This window comes from Bombina bombina, chromosome 9, assembly GCF_027579735.1.
Source record: "Bombina bombina isolate aBomBom1 chromosome 9, aBomBom1.pri, whole genome shotgun sequence".
NCBI classification, from domain to species: Eukaryota; Metazoa; Chordata; class Amphibia; order Anura; family Bombinatoridae; genus Bombina; species Bombina bombina.
This window is the reverse complement of record NC_069507.1, coordinates 240,340,913-240,356,769: the sequence shown is the minus strand read 5'-3', so window position 1 is coordinate 240,356,769 and position 15,857 is coordinate 240,340,913. Positions and strand designations below refer to the sequence as shown.

The window sequence follows — 15,857 nt, the reverse complement described above, 5'->3', positions numbered from 1 at the left end:
TAGCTCTTTTACAAGTGTCCATTAAATCCCTAATCTAAAAAATAAAAAACCTCCCAAAAATAAAGAAAATCCTAACTCTAAGCCCCAAATAGGTACTCATCATTCCCGAAGTCAAGCAGAGAAGGTCCTCTTCCATGCGGCGGTGTAGTTTTCTTGGTACCGGCGACATCTTTCATCTTCATCCAGGACCAAGCTGGCGTGGAGCGGAGATGACCGCGGAACTGAAGACTGGTGACTGCGGAGCTGAAGACCAGCGACCGCGGAGCCATGAAGCGTAAAGGATACTCTTTGTATGATAACGCCGCACACTGAATATTGAATGCAAGTTACACGTTTAAATATGGCATCACTTGCATTCCTATTGGCTGATTTGAATCTTCAAATTCAAGTCAGCCAATAGGATAAGGGCTACTGAAATCCTATTAGCTGTTCAAATCAGTAATAATATTTAGTGTACGGCGGTGATCGTACGAAAAGGATCCTCTGCGCTCTATGGCTCCGCGGTTGCCGGTCTTCAGTTCCGCAGTCGCCGGTCTTTAGTTCTGTGGTCATCTCCGCTCCGCGCCGGCTTGGTCCAGGATGAAGATGGAAAAAGCCGGTTCCAAGAAGACTTCGCCGCCTGGAAGAGGACCTTCTCCGCCGGACTTCAGAAACGGTGAGTACCTATTTGGGGCTTAGAGTTAGGATTTTTTTCATTTATTTTTTTAAGTTTAGGGATTTAATGGGCACTTGTAAAAGAGCCTTATGCCCTTTTAAGGAAATGCCCATACAAATTCCCCTTTAGGGGCAATGGGTAGTTTAGGATTTTTTAGTGTTAGGTTTTTTTATTTTGGGGGGGTTTGGTAAGTGTGGGGGGGGTTACTGTTAGAGGGGGGACTTAGTATTTTTTTTATGTAAAAGAGCTGTTTAATTTAGGGCAATGCCCTACAAAAGGCCCTTTTAAGGGCTATTGGTAGTTTAGTTTAGATTATGGGGTGTTTTTATTTTAAGGGGACTTTTTTATTTTCATAGGGATTAGATTTAATTTTTTAATTTTTTATAATTTGGTTTATTATTTTATGTAATGTTAGATTTTTTTTTATTTTTTGTAATTTTAGATTAATTTTAATGTAGTTGTTTTTTATTTTAATTGTAATTTAGTATTTTTTAATTTAGGTAATTGTGGTTAATTTAGGGGGTGTTAGGTTAGGGGGCTTAGTAATTTAAATAGGTTAATTGCGTTGTGGTGTTTGGCGGTTAAGGGGTTAATAGATTTATTAGGTTAATTGCGACGTGGGTTAATGGCGGTTTAGGGGTTAATAGATTTATTAGGTTAATTGTGATGTGGGTTAATGGCAGATTAGGGGTTAATAGTTTAATTAGGTTAATTGCGATGTGGGTTAATGGCGGGTTAGGGTTAATACATTTATTAGGTAGTTTGCGATGTGGGTGAATGGCGGGTTAGGGGTTAATACATTTATTAGGTAGTTTGCGATGTGGGTGAATGGCGGGTTAGGGGTTAATACATTTATTAGGGAGATCACAATGTGGGTGAATGGCAGATTAGGGGTTAATAGTTTAATTAGGCATATTGCGTTGTGGGAGGTTGTCGGTTTAGGGGTTAATACTTTTATTATTAGCTGCAATGTGGGGGGATTGCAGATATAGGGGTTTTTACGTGTCAGGTTTATTTGTGGGAGGCGTGTTAGACTTTTAAAGAGAGATTTAACTTTTTTTTTTTTTTTTCTTAGGCGCCGGCAGTTTCTAACGTACCGTAAGTCACTGGCGACACCAGAAATTTGTATTTACGCACATTTCTGGACATCGCTAGTTTATCCGACTTTATGAACTGCCCCGATGTGCGAGGGGAAATTACGGGGACGACACAGGTTTCAGCAGTTATGCTGAAGCCTGTGCCGCATATGTAATCTCACCCCATAAGTGCAAATATATCTGATTAAATATAACAAAAAAATAAATACTAAACTATAGTCAACCAGACATTAGTCTCTTAAAGGGACAGTCTAGTCAAAATTAAACTTTCATTATTTAGATAGGTAATGGAATTTTGAAAAACTTTCCAATTCACTTTTATCATCAAATTTGCTATGTTCTCTTGGTATTCTTTGTTGAAAGCTAAACCTAGGTAGGCTCATATGCTAATTTCGAAGCCCTTGAAGGCCGCCCTTTATTTCAATGCATTTGGCAGTTTTTCACCGCTGGATGGCGTTATTTCATGTGTGCCATACAGATAACATTGTGACCATGGCCATAATGTTACAAATGAGAGGGCACTGATTGGCTAAATGCAAGTCTGTCAAAAGAACTGAAATAAGGGGGCAATCTGCAGAGGCTTAGATACAAGGTAATCACAGAGGTAAAAAGTATATTAATATAATCGTGTTGGTTATACAAAACAGGGGAATGGGTAATAAAGAGATTATCTAGCTTTTTAAACAACAACAATTCTGGAGTAGACTGTCCCTTTAAGGTGGTTCATATGTTTTGGTGCTGAATAGGAAATACTGCAGTTTCAATCAACTGGTATCCTCTAATACACTAAATGATTAACTAAAAAACAGGGAAGTGCAACTCCAATTTACAGTAGTAGCACTGTAATACCCTTTACAAAACCTACAGTAGACACGGAAAAGAAATAAAACACAAATATATTAACTCAACACGTTTCATCCACTAAGCTGTGGACTTTGACCAAAGAATCCTCTTGTCCAAGTCCATAGTGTATTAAATTAAATCAGTGGTTTTCAAAGTGAGAGGCGGCGGATATAAGGGGAGGCACAAGAGCATATAAGGGGAGGCGCTATAGCATATAAGGGGAGGCACGAGAGCATATAAGGGGAAGCGCTAGAGCATATAAGGGGAAGCGCTAGAGCATATAAGGGGAGGCGCTAGAGCATATAAGGGGAGGCGCTAGAGCATATAAGGGGAGGCCCAAGAGCATATAAGGGGAAGCGCTAGAGCATATAAGGGGAAGCGCTAGAGCATATAAGGGGAGGCGCTAGAGTATATAAGGGGAGGCCCTAGAGCATATAAGGGGAGGCCCAAGAGCATATAAGGGGAAGCGCTAGAGCATATAAGGGGAGACCCAAGAGCATATAAGGGGAGGCGCTAGAGCATATAAGGGGAAGCGCTAGAGCATATAAGGGGAGGCGCTAGAGTATATAAGGGGAGGCCCTAGAGCATATAAGGGGAGGCCCAAGAGCATATAAGGGGAAGCGCTAGAGCATATAAGGGGAGACCCAAGAGAATATAAGGGGAGGCGCTAGAGCATATAAGGGGAAGCGCTAGAGCATATAAGGGGAGGCGCTAGAGCATATAAGGGGAGGCCCAAGAGCATATAAGGGGAAGCGCTAGAGCATATAAGGGGAGGCGCTAGAGCACATAAGGGGAGGCCCAAGAGCATATAAGGGGAAGCGCTAGAGCATGTAAGGGGAGATCCAAGAGCATATAAGGGGAAGCGATAGAGCATATAAGGGGAGGCCCAAGAGCATATAAGAAGAGGCCCAAGAGCATATAAGGGGAAGCGCTAGAGCATATAAGGGGAGACCCAAGAGCATATAAGGGGAAGCGCTAGAGCATATAAGGGGAGGCGCTAGAGCATATAAGGGGAGATCCAAGAGCATATAAGGGGAAGCGCTAGAGCATATAAGGGGAGGCGCTAGAGCATATAAGGGGAGGCCCAAGAGCATATAAGGGGAGGCGCTAGAGCATATAAGGGGAGGCCCAAGAGCATATAAGGGGAAGTGCTAGAGCATATAAGGGGAGGCACTAGAGCATATAAGGGGAGACCCAAGAGCATATAAGGGGAAGCGCTAGAGCATATAAGGGGAGCCGCTAGAGCATATAAGGGGAGGCCCAAGAGCATATAAGGGGAGGCCCAAGAGCATATAAGGGGAAGTGCTAGAGCATATAAGGGGAGGCCCAAGAGCATATAAGGGGAAGCGCTAGAGCATATAAGGGGAGGCGCTAGAGCATATAAGGGGAGGCCCAAGAGCATATAAGGGGAAGCGCTAGAGCATATAAGGGGAGGCCCAATAGCATATAAGGGGAAGCGCTAGAGCATATAAGGGGAGGCGCTAGAGCATATAAGGGGAGGCCCAAGAGCATATAAGGGGAGGCCCAAGAGCATATAAGGGGAAGCGCTAGAGCATATAAGGGGAGACCCAAGAGCATATAAGGGGAAGTGCTAGAGCATATAAGGGGAGGCACGAGAGCATATAAGGGAAGATCCAAGAGCATATAAGGGCAAGCGCTAGAGCATATAAGGGGAGGCGCTAGAGCATATAAGGGGAGATCCAAGAGCATATAAGGGGAAGCGCTAGAGCATATAAGGGGAGGCGCTAGAGCATATAAGGGGAGGCCCAAGAGCATATAAGGGAGGTGCTACAGCATATAAGGGGAGGCGCTAGAGCATATAAGGGGAGGCGCTAGAGCATATAAGGGGAGGCGCTAGAGCATATAAGGGGAGGCCCAAGAGCATATAAGAGGAAGCGCTAGAGCATATAAGGGGAGACCCAAGAGCATATAAGGGGAAGCGCTAGAGCATATAAGGGTCCTACGGGTGACTCTGTTGGTCCCATACCGCTCTGTCAGGCACTCTGGTTGTGCCGCCACGCTTGTGAGTAGCCAACCTGAAGGGACATCCTGTTACTTTGTGATCTGTATTGGCTTGTTCTTGTCAATATTACCCTATGTTGGTGCCTCTTTTTGTTTCCCTACTAGGAACTTTCTGACTACCTCCCTTGTTATCAAGAGTGCGGCCTGCTCTCTCCGGTTTTCCTAACAGCCTGCACCAGCGCACCTCCTAGGACTCTGGGGTGCTTTCTACTACTGATATGTTTTTTACATACATATAAACACATGTATACACAAATGGTCCAGCCAAACCATGGACTTTATCATGGTCTCGTAATATCAAGTTGTATGCTAATGTTAGCACAGTCAATATCAAATATTGCATATCGAGACCTGCGCTATCATTAGCACGCCACTTGTAATCTGGCCCTGTGAGTTCTCCAGTAACTAGGTAACGTGAGAGGCAGTGTTACTGTCATCCTACTGAAACCAGAAGCTACCGGAAGTACAAAAGGAGAGGTTTTGGAAGTCCAGTGGATGGTAATATGTTTTTGTACATTATGATTTTTTTGGGAGCAGTATTAAAGTGTTACTACTTTGAATAAGATTTTTTCTCTTCTTCCCTACTTTTGCTAATCATTTCATAACATGGGTCTAGATTCCAATTTTGCTGTAATGAATTTAAATTGAAACAAATACAGCAGTATCCTGGACTGGTAATGCTCACTGGCTGATAGATCCTTCCTGCTAATGCTCACTGGCTGATAGATCCTTCCTGCTAATGCTCGCTGGCTGATAGATCCTTCCTGCTTAAGCTCACTAGCTGATAGATCCTTCCTGCTAATGCTCATTGGCTGATAGATTCTTCCTGCTAATGCTCACTGGCTGATAGATCCTTCCTGCTAATGCTCGCTGGCTGATAGATCCTTCCTGCTTAAGCTCACTGGCTGATAGATCCTTCCTGCTAATGCTCATTGGCTGATAGATCCTTCCTGCTAAAGCTCAATGGCTGATAGATTCTTCCTGCTAATGCTCACTGGCTGATAGATCCTTCCTGCTAATGCTCACTGGCTGATAGATCCTTCCTGCTAAAGCTCACTGGCTGATAGATTCTTTCTGCTAAAGGTCACTGGCTGATAGATTCTTCCTGCTAAAGTTCACTGGCTGGTAGATCCTTCCTGTTAACGCTCACTGGCTGATAGATTCTTCCTGCTAATGCTCACTGGCTGATAGATTTCTCCTGCTAATGCTCACTGGCTGATGGATTCTTCCTGCTAATGCTCACTGGCTGATAGATTCTGTCTGCTAATGCTCACTGGCTGATAGATTCTTCCTGCTAAAGCTCACTGGCTGATAGATTCTTCCTGCTAATGCTCACTGGCTGATAGTTTCTTCCTGCTAATGCTCACTGGCTAATAGATCCTTCCTGCTAAAGCTCACTGGCTGATAGATTCTTCCTGCTAATGATCACTGGCTGATAGATTATTCCTGCTAATGCACACTGGCTGATAGATTCTTCCTGCTAATGCTCACTGGCTAATAGATCCTTCCTGCTAAAGCTCACTGGCTGATAGAGCCTTCCTGCTAAAGCTCACTGGCTGATGGATCCTTCCTGCTAAAGCTCACTGGCTGATAGAGCCTTCCTGCTAAAGCTCACTGGCTGATAGATTCTTCCTGCTAATGCTCACTGGCTGATAGATCCTTCCTGCTAAAGCTCACTGGCTGATAGATTCTTCCTGCTAATGCTCACTGGCTGATAGATCATGCTAATGCTCACTGGCTAATAGATCCTTCCTGCTAATGCTCACTGGCTGATAGATTCTTCCTGCTAATGCTCACTGGCTGAAAGATCCTTCCTGATAATGCTCACTGGCTGATAGATTCTGTACAATATCCCTGGAAGTCTGGAACTGTGATAGTCATAAAACCAACAGATTTATCTAGCCATAAACATGTAAAGAGGATGTATTATATGCTAAACTTGCTATGGTCTATGTATACAGCTCCTACCGAAATGTGTAAGACCATTCGTCCCTCTTTTCCCATGTAACATTTTTAAGCTTGTTGGAATAAAGATTTTTACTTTTATATATTTTTGAATCCAGGATTCACATTTTTCTCTTCCCATGCTAAACTGGCTGTCTGGCTAATATACAACTGTTCCTTACTAGCAATACCTCCCAAACACATGACTGAGGATTCCTAACAATTCAGTAAAACACATCCTACCTTGTACACATCATAGGCTTTGATAATCTCATCAAACAAACTGTAGAGATCATTGAGCAAGTCGACCACCTGAAGTGGGGTGCTGGAAGAGCAGATCGTTGTGAATCCCACTATGTCTGAGAAAAAGATGGTAACAGAACTGAAGCTCTCGGGTTCTACAGATTTCCCAGCCATGAGCTGCTCGGCAATGAAACTGCACAGGCAAATACAGAGAGTTAGCCGAGGTACAGGGGCACAGAGTCATACAGTAAACTTAAAATGTGCCCCTTTATATTTCAGAGCAATTCAGAACACTTTGCGAAGATTAAAGAAGTGATCATGCAAAAATGCTTCTATTCAAAACTGAAAAACTCATGAATATTACAATATTCCCCACTACTGTGTTTGCTACATTAGAACTGCAATAAACACAACCAACAACTGACTACTGACATCTAGTGGTAGCTTTTGTTTTTACAAAATTACATTTGATACATTTGTAATGTGTATCTTAAAATAGCCACATTACAAAGGCTAATATATTTATCAAAATATGTGTAAAAATGATCCAATAAAAAATTAAATTCTTCATAATTGAAATACAAATCTTGAACCAACGCAAGTGATCTTAAATAGTTTATTAATTTTATTATTTTATTGCTGTTTTGGCTCAAATTATCAATAAATGACAGATGCCTTTGGGTCTAATTGAACATTATTAAATTAAAAAGATTGCTTTTCATACAAATTGTAAGTTTTGATATTATAATCCAAATCCAGGCCAACAATGAATTCAGTGCTCTGTTTAATCTGGTGATCTAGTTTACAAAATAAGCTCAATAATACTAAAAGTAAATTGAAAAGTCTCTTAAAATGATATGCTTTATTCTTTAACAAGCCATGGAAGTCAAAATTAAAGGGACAGTCTGGACTAAATTAAACTTACATAATTCAGATAGGGCAGGCAATTTTAAACAACTTTCCAAGTTACTTTTATAATTAATTTTGCTTTGTTCTCTTGGTATTCTTTGTTGAAAGCTAAACCTAGGTAGGCTCAAATGCTAATTTCTAAACTGTTGAAGGCCGCCTCTTATATCAGTGCATTTTGACAGTTTTCCACAGCTAGACAGCTCTAGTCCATGTGTTCCATATAGATAAGATTGTTCTCACTCCTGTGGAGTTATTTATGAGTCAGCACTGCAAGTCTGTTAAAAGAACTGAATTAAGGGGGCAGTCTGCAAAGGCTTAGATACAAGGTAATCACAGAGGTAAAAAGTATATTAACAGTGTTGGCTATCCAAAACTGGGGAATAGGTAATAGGTAATAAATAACCAAGTATGTACTCACAAATAGTTGAGCTAAAAAGCTCTATTGCTCAACTAAAATATAAGCATAGCATATAAGCATAGCAGCTACTGATTTTTAAAGGCTGAAAATTAAATGTATGTCCCTTTAAAAGACAGGTGTGAATGGCCCGAACTCTCACCTTGGTAGCATGGTTGACAATAATTTATCTGTCTTTTTTTTCTCTGCCATTAATTGGACGGTTCTTTCCTCCACAACTTCTTCCAAGTGGTCTGCATATTTTTCCAGTTTATTAACCATATTGTCCAAAATGCTGACATGTCTACAAAGTTGACAAAAAGATATGATATACAGGACATTGATAGACCATGATCTGAGATGTTTCTCTTACATACTTTTATCCTTTTTTGTTTTCCTATACAAATTTGTCAAATCTGTAGTGGTACATGGACAAAGACAAATTAAAAAAATGTGTTTGTAGCAAGGATTGTATTTGTATGCAGTAAAGTATTTAATTGAGAATTAAAGTTTCTCAGTTAATGTCTTTAACTACCGTATAATCTTTGACTATACCACAATTTTTATATATATTTTTTTTTATAAAAATGTATTGCCAAAAACCTTTTGTTAAATTCAATGTTTTATTTTAATAAAAAAAAAACTTTGTTCAGTGTTATTAAGGGCATGTGCTAAGGGTTAAAGGGACCCTGAACCTTAATGTGTTTAAGCTCTGAAAAGGGGTTACACACTTAGTAAAAGTACCACATAGGATCCAAATACTGCGGGTCCCAAATGGTATTTTTTATGTGTTTAACCTCTTTGCTTGGGTTAAACACACAGAGGTGCAGGGTGGCTAATCTGAAAATTACATGCACTAAAGAAATAGAATATGACATTTTTTAACTATAATGGCCTTTAAGTATAAGGGCTCAGTCAGATTTGCATATTGTTGAATTTCTATGCCAGGAGGTCCAGTTCTACAGACATTAGTAGCTGTACTTAAATGGTTTAGTGCTGTATTAGGAGCAAGTTTATTATTTTACACGGTTAGGCATAGGGTTTGGCTTGTATCAGTTGCAAGCGGAACTTTTGTTTGGAGTGTGCTGTGTATTACTACTTCTCTGACCACATAACACATATTTTTGTGTCACAATTAGTAGGGTCCTCACCAACTTTGGACAAACATTAGCTATTAATTGAAAATTTGATTGTCCTGTATTAAAACACCTGTTTAGGAGGGATTATTTTTAGTGGGAATAATAAATGTGAAGTATAAGTCACCACTCATTTTTACTTTTTATTAAATCTACTTGTGCATCAATCACTCTACTTTGTTTTGAATTAACCCCCTAAGGACCGGGAAATTTACAGAAAAACTTGCTCAAAGGACCAGTGAATTTTTATCATTTTTGCTATCACTCCATTTAAACAGAAATAAAGCCTTTCTTTTTTTTTATTTACCTATGAAACATATATATATACTGTATATATACTGTATATATATATATATATATATATATATATATATATATATATATATATATATATATATATACACAGTATATATATATATAAACTCTGTATGGGCCCTGCACACACTTTCCAATTTCCCAAATTGCCCGGGGTGCATTCAAAAAGTAGCAACAATATCAGCATAAAGGAACGCACTCACCGGGTCTTAAATCAGTGGTATTCTTTAATACATCAAGAGGTGACATTTCGGGGTCGTTATCCCCATCCTCAGACCCCGTCCTTTAAAGGTCTGAGGACGGGGCTAACGACCCCGAAACGTCACCTCTTGATGTATTTTAAAGAATACCACTGATTTAAGAACCGGCGAGTGCGTTCCTTTGTGCTGATATATATATATATATATATATATATATATATATATATATATATATATATATATATATATATATAGAAAAACAAGGAAACTCCTCGGCACACCAGGGATAGGTAAAAAGCCAGTCTTTATTCAATAATAAATAAAAGCAAGATCCTCATACAGCAACATGGTAAAAGCAATAGATGAACTGGAACAGGGGGAACATCACCTCCTGTGACATCATACGCGTTTCATGCCTCTGGGGCACTTGTTCACTGAATATATATATATATATATATATATATATATATATATATATACTGTAAATATTTATATATATAAGTACATATATTTATTTATTTGCATAAAAAGAGCTTTCAGTGGATAAGAGTTTCAACTATTTATTCACAGAATTAAAAAAACTAATATAAATTTATCAGTGATTTGTTTCCAAGAAAGATTTTTGCTCTCCCACCAGGGAGGCAAATTTCTATGTATTGTTTGCTAAAAAACACACAAAAGAGTTTTTAATAGCAAATCTCCCGAAAAGGACGTTTCAAGTGATAAGTGATTGTTTTTGAAATAGAAGCTTGGAAGTGTCCCGAAACTGATACATACAATAGCCCATTCACACCTCTTAAGGTTATCTGAATGTAACCCCTTTGTTCACTCTGCAGGGAAAATACTAATTTGCATTACACCGCTTAGTCATGACTTTCATAGTTAACTATTACAATCCATTTTCATCCGCACCACCGCTAACCCATCTAGATTCAAATACTTTCGGCTCCAAGGGGAAAATAGGGCTTTTTTCGATGATCTGAAAACCCATTTGTGAGTGCAAGAATCAGGCAAAAGTGTGCTATTGTACCCTTTTCAGCCTGAAAAAGAGACAAAAATGCTGCTCCTAATAGATTGTAAGTGAGGTCATTATTGTAAAGATCTGTGTACAACATAATATGGGGCCAGTTTATCAAGGACTGAATGGCCCCTGATGCCCCTGTTTCCACGCAAGCCTTCAGGCTCGCCGGAAACAGCAGTTATGAAGCAGCGGTCTTAAGACTGTTGCTCCTTAACTGTTCCTCTTGAAGCAGCGGTCTTAAGACTGCTGCTCCTTAACTGTTCCGCTGCCTCTGAGGCTGCAGACATTAATCCGCCCGATCCTGTATGATCTAGTTGATTGACACCCCCTGCTAGCAGCCGATTGGCCACGAATCTGCAGGCGGCTGCATTGCACAAGCAGTTCACCAGAACTGCTTGTGTAATGTTAAATGCCGACAGCGTATGCTGTCAGCATTCAGCAATGTCTGTCGGACATGATACGCTACAACTCATGTACAACTCCCACCATTCTTTTGGTTGCTATGAACACATGTTTGCGGGCCAGACAAAAACATAATATGTATCTAGGACAAGTACATGCATTTTAAAATGTCCTCTTCTATAGAAAACACCAAAATGAATAACTACTAGGGCCATTTAATGTCTTAAAACATCTTGAATTTGCTTCACCAGATTGACACATTCATATTACAACATTACAGGCTACTGTCTTACCCTTCAGGGCTGGCATTTCTTAAGCTCCTCTTTATGGAGACAAATGTTGGACGTCTGTCTGGGTTTTCATCCCAACACATTTTAAGCATGGCAATAATACGTTCATTACATTTCTCTACTGATAAGAAAGGTCTCAGTGGGATGTTGGCGCTTGGATCTTTGATTTTGTTGATTATTTCTGCAATATAACATTGGCATCTCATTAATTCCATGAAACCAGAAAGACACTTAAATTTAGTCTAATAATTCTAACTATTTAAAAGGATACTTCTCAAATAAATGCTCTCTAAATATTATATATTTAATCTGATGCTGTTTTAATGTACTGTTCCTATATGATATTATATTGCCACTTACACAATTTATTTTTTTAATTTAATATGAAAATCATGATGTCACCACATAAATTATACTGTATATGATGCATCTAACGCCACCAATAAAATCCAGCAAGGAAGTGATTAAGTTTTACTTTTAAACTCCAAGACATTGAGTTTTTTTGTATTTTGGGTGAACACATTTTTAGTTTGTAAAATACATCTGATTTTGTGATTATCATTCCTAAAATATCTGTTTTAGCTCAGTTTAGGAAATAAGATGTTTTTTTTATTTTAGCTAGTAATGATGTCCATAGTTATCAGAGAGAAAAAGTTTCAATTGTTGTCCATTTAAAATCCTACAAATTGAAGTGGAACATGGCATTATTTACAATAGCAACTTAACAATCAACCCATTAACAAATATCTGTTGAGATCCACAAATAAATGTATTGCTTCGCTATGTCCTAAATCTGTATTTACCTTCTGGTTCCATGGCTAGATCCTGGAAGGGGCCATCATCATTATTGTAGATCAGTTCCCTCATAATTATTGCAAAACTGTAAACATCTCCTTTCTGGGTGCCATGATATGGAAATCTGCCCAATCGCAATAGTTCAGGAGCCGTCCAGTAGAGCTCTATGAAAATGATACAGATAGGAGAAGGAGAGACCTCTTAATAGGTACATTAGATATTACTGCAAGTAAATCATTTATAATTCATGCACTTATTTTCGTATTTGGCCCAACTCTTTACTTCCTCTGTTGGTCTATTCTTTCCAAAAACTTAAATGATGTCAAAAGTTAAGCTTACAGGGACATGAAACCCAAAATTTATGATTTAGGTAGAACATACCATTTTAAACAACTTTACAGTTTACTTATATTATTAAACTTGCTTCATTCTCTTGTTATCATTTGTTTAAAGCAGTGTTTTTCAACCAGTGTGCCGTGGCACACTAGTGTGCCGTGAGAGATCCTCAGGTGTGCCACGGCAGACTGACAACAGTGTGACATATTTTTTAAACTTTGCTTGTTTTTTACTCCCAGTGCAGGGGTAGTTTGTAGGAGGCATGGCATAACAGCACAATACATACAGTATGTGTGTGTTTGTGTGTATGTGTATATATATATGCTGTATTAGGCTACAATGTGTGATTTTTTTTAAATTTTGGGATGGTGGTGTGCCACAGGATTTTTTAATGTAAAAAAGTGTGCCACGGCAAAAAAAAGGTTAAAAATCACTGGTCTAAAGAGCAGCAATGCACCACTGGTTTCTAACTGAATACATGGGTGAGCCAATGACAATTGGTATATATATGCAGCCACCTATCAGAAGCTAGAACCTAGGTTCTTTGCTGCTCTTGAGATTTCCTAGATAACCCTTTTAGCAGATAATAACAAGAGAAGGAAGTAAATTAAATAATAGAAGTAAATTGGAAAGTTGTTTAAAATGGTATGTTCTGTCTAAATCATGAATGTCTAATTATGACTTTACTGTCCCTTTAAGTTCAACATACCTGACTGGCCTTCCCTTGGTCTTGGTTGCATTTTAGGAGGTAAGATAAGCTTCCCACTCTGCAAGTAATCTACAGTGTTCTCCTACTCAATTATAAATCAGTGTCATCACATAGACCCTCAATGACACAACATTAAGATTAACATTAAGACAAAATATTAATTTTATATTAGAATCTCAATTTTTACATTAAGGCATCTAGTCTAATAAGCAGAGAAAAGTGGCAGATTTTTAAAATTCGCCACTCTTAAAAGGACATTAAATCTAAAACATTTTCTTTCATGATTCAGTTAGACTCGAGGATACTATTTTAAACAACTTTGCAATCTATATCATCAAATTTGCTTTATTCTCTTGGAACAGCAATGCACTACTGGGAGCTAGCTGAACACACCTGGTGAGCCAATGACAGGAGGCATATCTATGCAGCCACTAATCAGAGGCTAGCTCCCAGTACTGAATTACTGCTCCTGAGCCTACCTAGGTATTCTTTTCAGCAATGGATACCAAGAGATTGAAGCACATTATATAATAGAAATAAATTGGAAAGTTGTTTCAAATTGCATGCTCTATCTGAATCATGAAAGTATAATCTTGACTTTACTGTCCCTTTAAGTTCATATGTTATTCTACTGTATCTACACCATAATGTCCCTACACATGGCTATGAATTAGCGCTGCACTACAGAAGATTCCGCCCTACATAATAGGCAGCTATGCTGCTTTCATTTTTTTTACTGGATTTTCCAACCTGAATAGTTGACATTTTTAACATCAATGTCTCGAAAGGTTGTCCCATATTGAAATTCCCATAAGCCAAACCCAGAGAGTTTCACTTGCATGCGACTATCTACGAGACAATTTGTAGGCTTCAGGTTTCCGTGCGAATCCATTGCGCTATTGTGAATGAAGCCCATCCCCTGACAAGAAGAGACAGAAAGTAACATAGGTATCAGTGTAAGTTTACAGAACTCACAAAGAAGGATAGGTAAAGTAAAATACTCACATTGACAATGTCATACGCAAGCGAGAGCTTGAATATCCAGTCCAAATCAATGTCATTATTCTGCAAAACATCCTGAGGAGCATACAGATGTCATGTATTTGATTACCACAATATGTAGTCTTAGACCTAATAAGGTTTTGGTACCCAGCTGGAAATTTAACAGGAAAAAAAGGATCTAGAAAAAATTCTCATCAGGAGGGTAAAACGTAAAAGTTACATCAAAGTCAAAATTAAAATGTCAAGATTCAGAAAGAGCATGCAATTTGGAAAACATTTTTTTTACTTATGGTATCATTTGTTGAAACATAGCTCCTCCCCCTAAGAGCACACCAAGAGAAAGAAAGAAATTGATAAAAGTAAATGTGTATGCTCTATTTGAATCACAAAACTTTAATTTTGGCTTCTGTGTGCAATTAACATGATGAAGAAATAGCCATTGTTTTCATGTTTTCATACCTCCCAACATTTGTGGCTGAGAGTGAAGGACACAGAAGGTTGATAGGAGATTTTCACCATTTTGTGGGTGTAGCTGTGCTGGGAGTGGAGGGAACATGGGTGGTTAGAGGATGGAATTGTGGGTGTTTCTGGGTGGACTGTGGGAGTGTCAGGGTGTTCCGTGGTTGGGGCTAAGGGAAATTCTGTAAAGAGGGACCTATGGCTGTCTCAGAGGGACAGAGCTCAGAATCCGGACTGTCCCACATAAATAGGGACAGTTGGGAGGTATTGTTTATGTATGTTTATTACATGCAATGAGCTTATTGGTAATGAGAGGATAAAGATCAGGTGTCAAGTCCAGCGGGAACGCATGGGAACGGAGTTCCTGCACTATTTTTGTAGGAGGAACTAAGTTCCCTCTAGACAGAGAACAAAAAACGCTTCAGTAAACACTGCTGTTGCTGCTTGTGGGAGGAGCTGGAGCATAGTCTGGTAAGAGCGATAGTGAGATCTTCTAGTAATGGGCAGTAACACTTCCTGCAATACACTAAAAGCAAGCCTATCAGCGGTCCTGCTGTGTGATCACCCCACACTGTGTGGGACATATGGTGCTTACATTTCTGTGTGGCTTGCTCTGGCGTTATTTAGCTCCCCTTAGCAGAAATAGGACTATTGCACTTGAAGTGGGTGAGACTCTGTGACAGAGGATTCTTAGGTCCAAAGGCAACCATTCAACCCTTCATTGTATTTAATTTGCTTTCATTAACCAAAGTGTATAAGTTATTTACATATAAATAGAGTGTGTGTGAGTATATAAAACAATATTAATTGTGAGGGGAGGGTGGACATCTTGGTGAGTTTCCATACTTTTTTTGTAGGACATGACCCCTGATAAAGATGTTACAGGAACTAGCAGGGAATATCTGAAGAAGAACATATCTATATTTATCATTTGAGTTTGTTTTCACACTCTGTTAGCTAAGCATTTTGCTATTTGTTACACTTTTCAGTATCTTTGGAATGTCCTATTGAGTGCTTTTGAATATTTTCTGAGCTTTTTGAGAGGTTGGCATGAGGCGTTCAGTTAAGGACCTGTTTACTTTGGC

The 15,857-nt window shown here is 39.1% G+C and overlaps 1 protein-coding gene across 1 annotated transcript in view; it reads right to left on the bottom strand.

Annotated features, from left to right (window-relative positions):
• Positions 1–15,857, bottom strand: part of LOC128640521 (guanylate cyclase 2G-like) — a 153,193-nt gene that overhangs the window by 7,964 nt on the left and 129,372 nt on the right. The window contains exons 13-18 of the mRNA XM_053692994.1: positions 14,317–14,388; positions 14,062–14,230; positions 12,275–12,430; positions 11,475–11,652; positions 8,271–8,411; positions 6,805–6,997 (exon numbers count right to left, since the gene is read on the bottom strand). Coding sequence (XP_053548969.1) covers positions 6,805–6,997; positions 8,271–8,411; positions 11,475–11,652; positions 12,275–12,430; positions 14,062–14,230; positions 14,317–14,388 — 909 coding nt within the window. The remainder of the gene's footprint in view (positions 1–6,804; positions 6,998–8,270; positions 8,412–11,474; positions 11,653–12,274; positions 12,431–14,061; positions 14,231–14,316; positions 14,389–15,857) is intronic.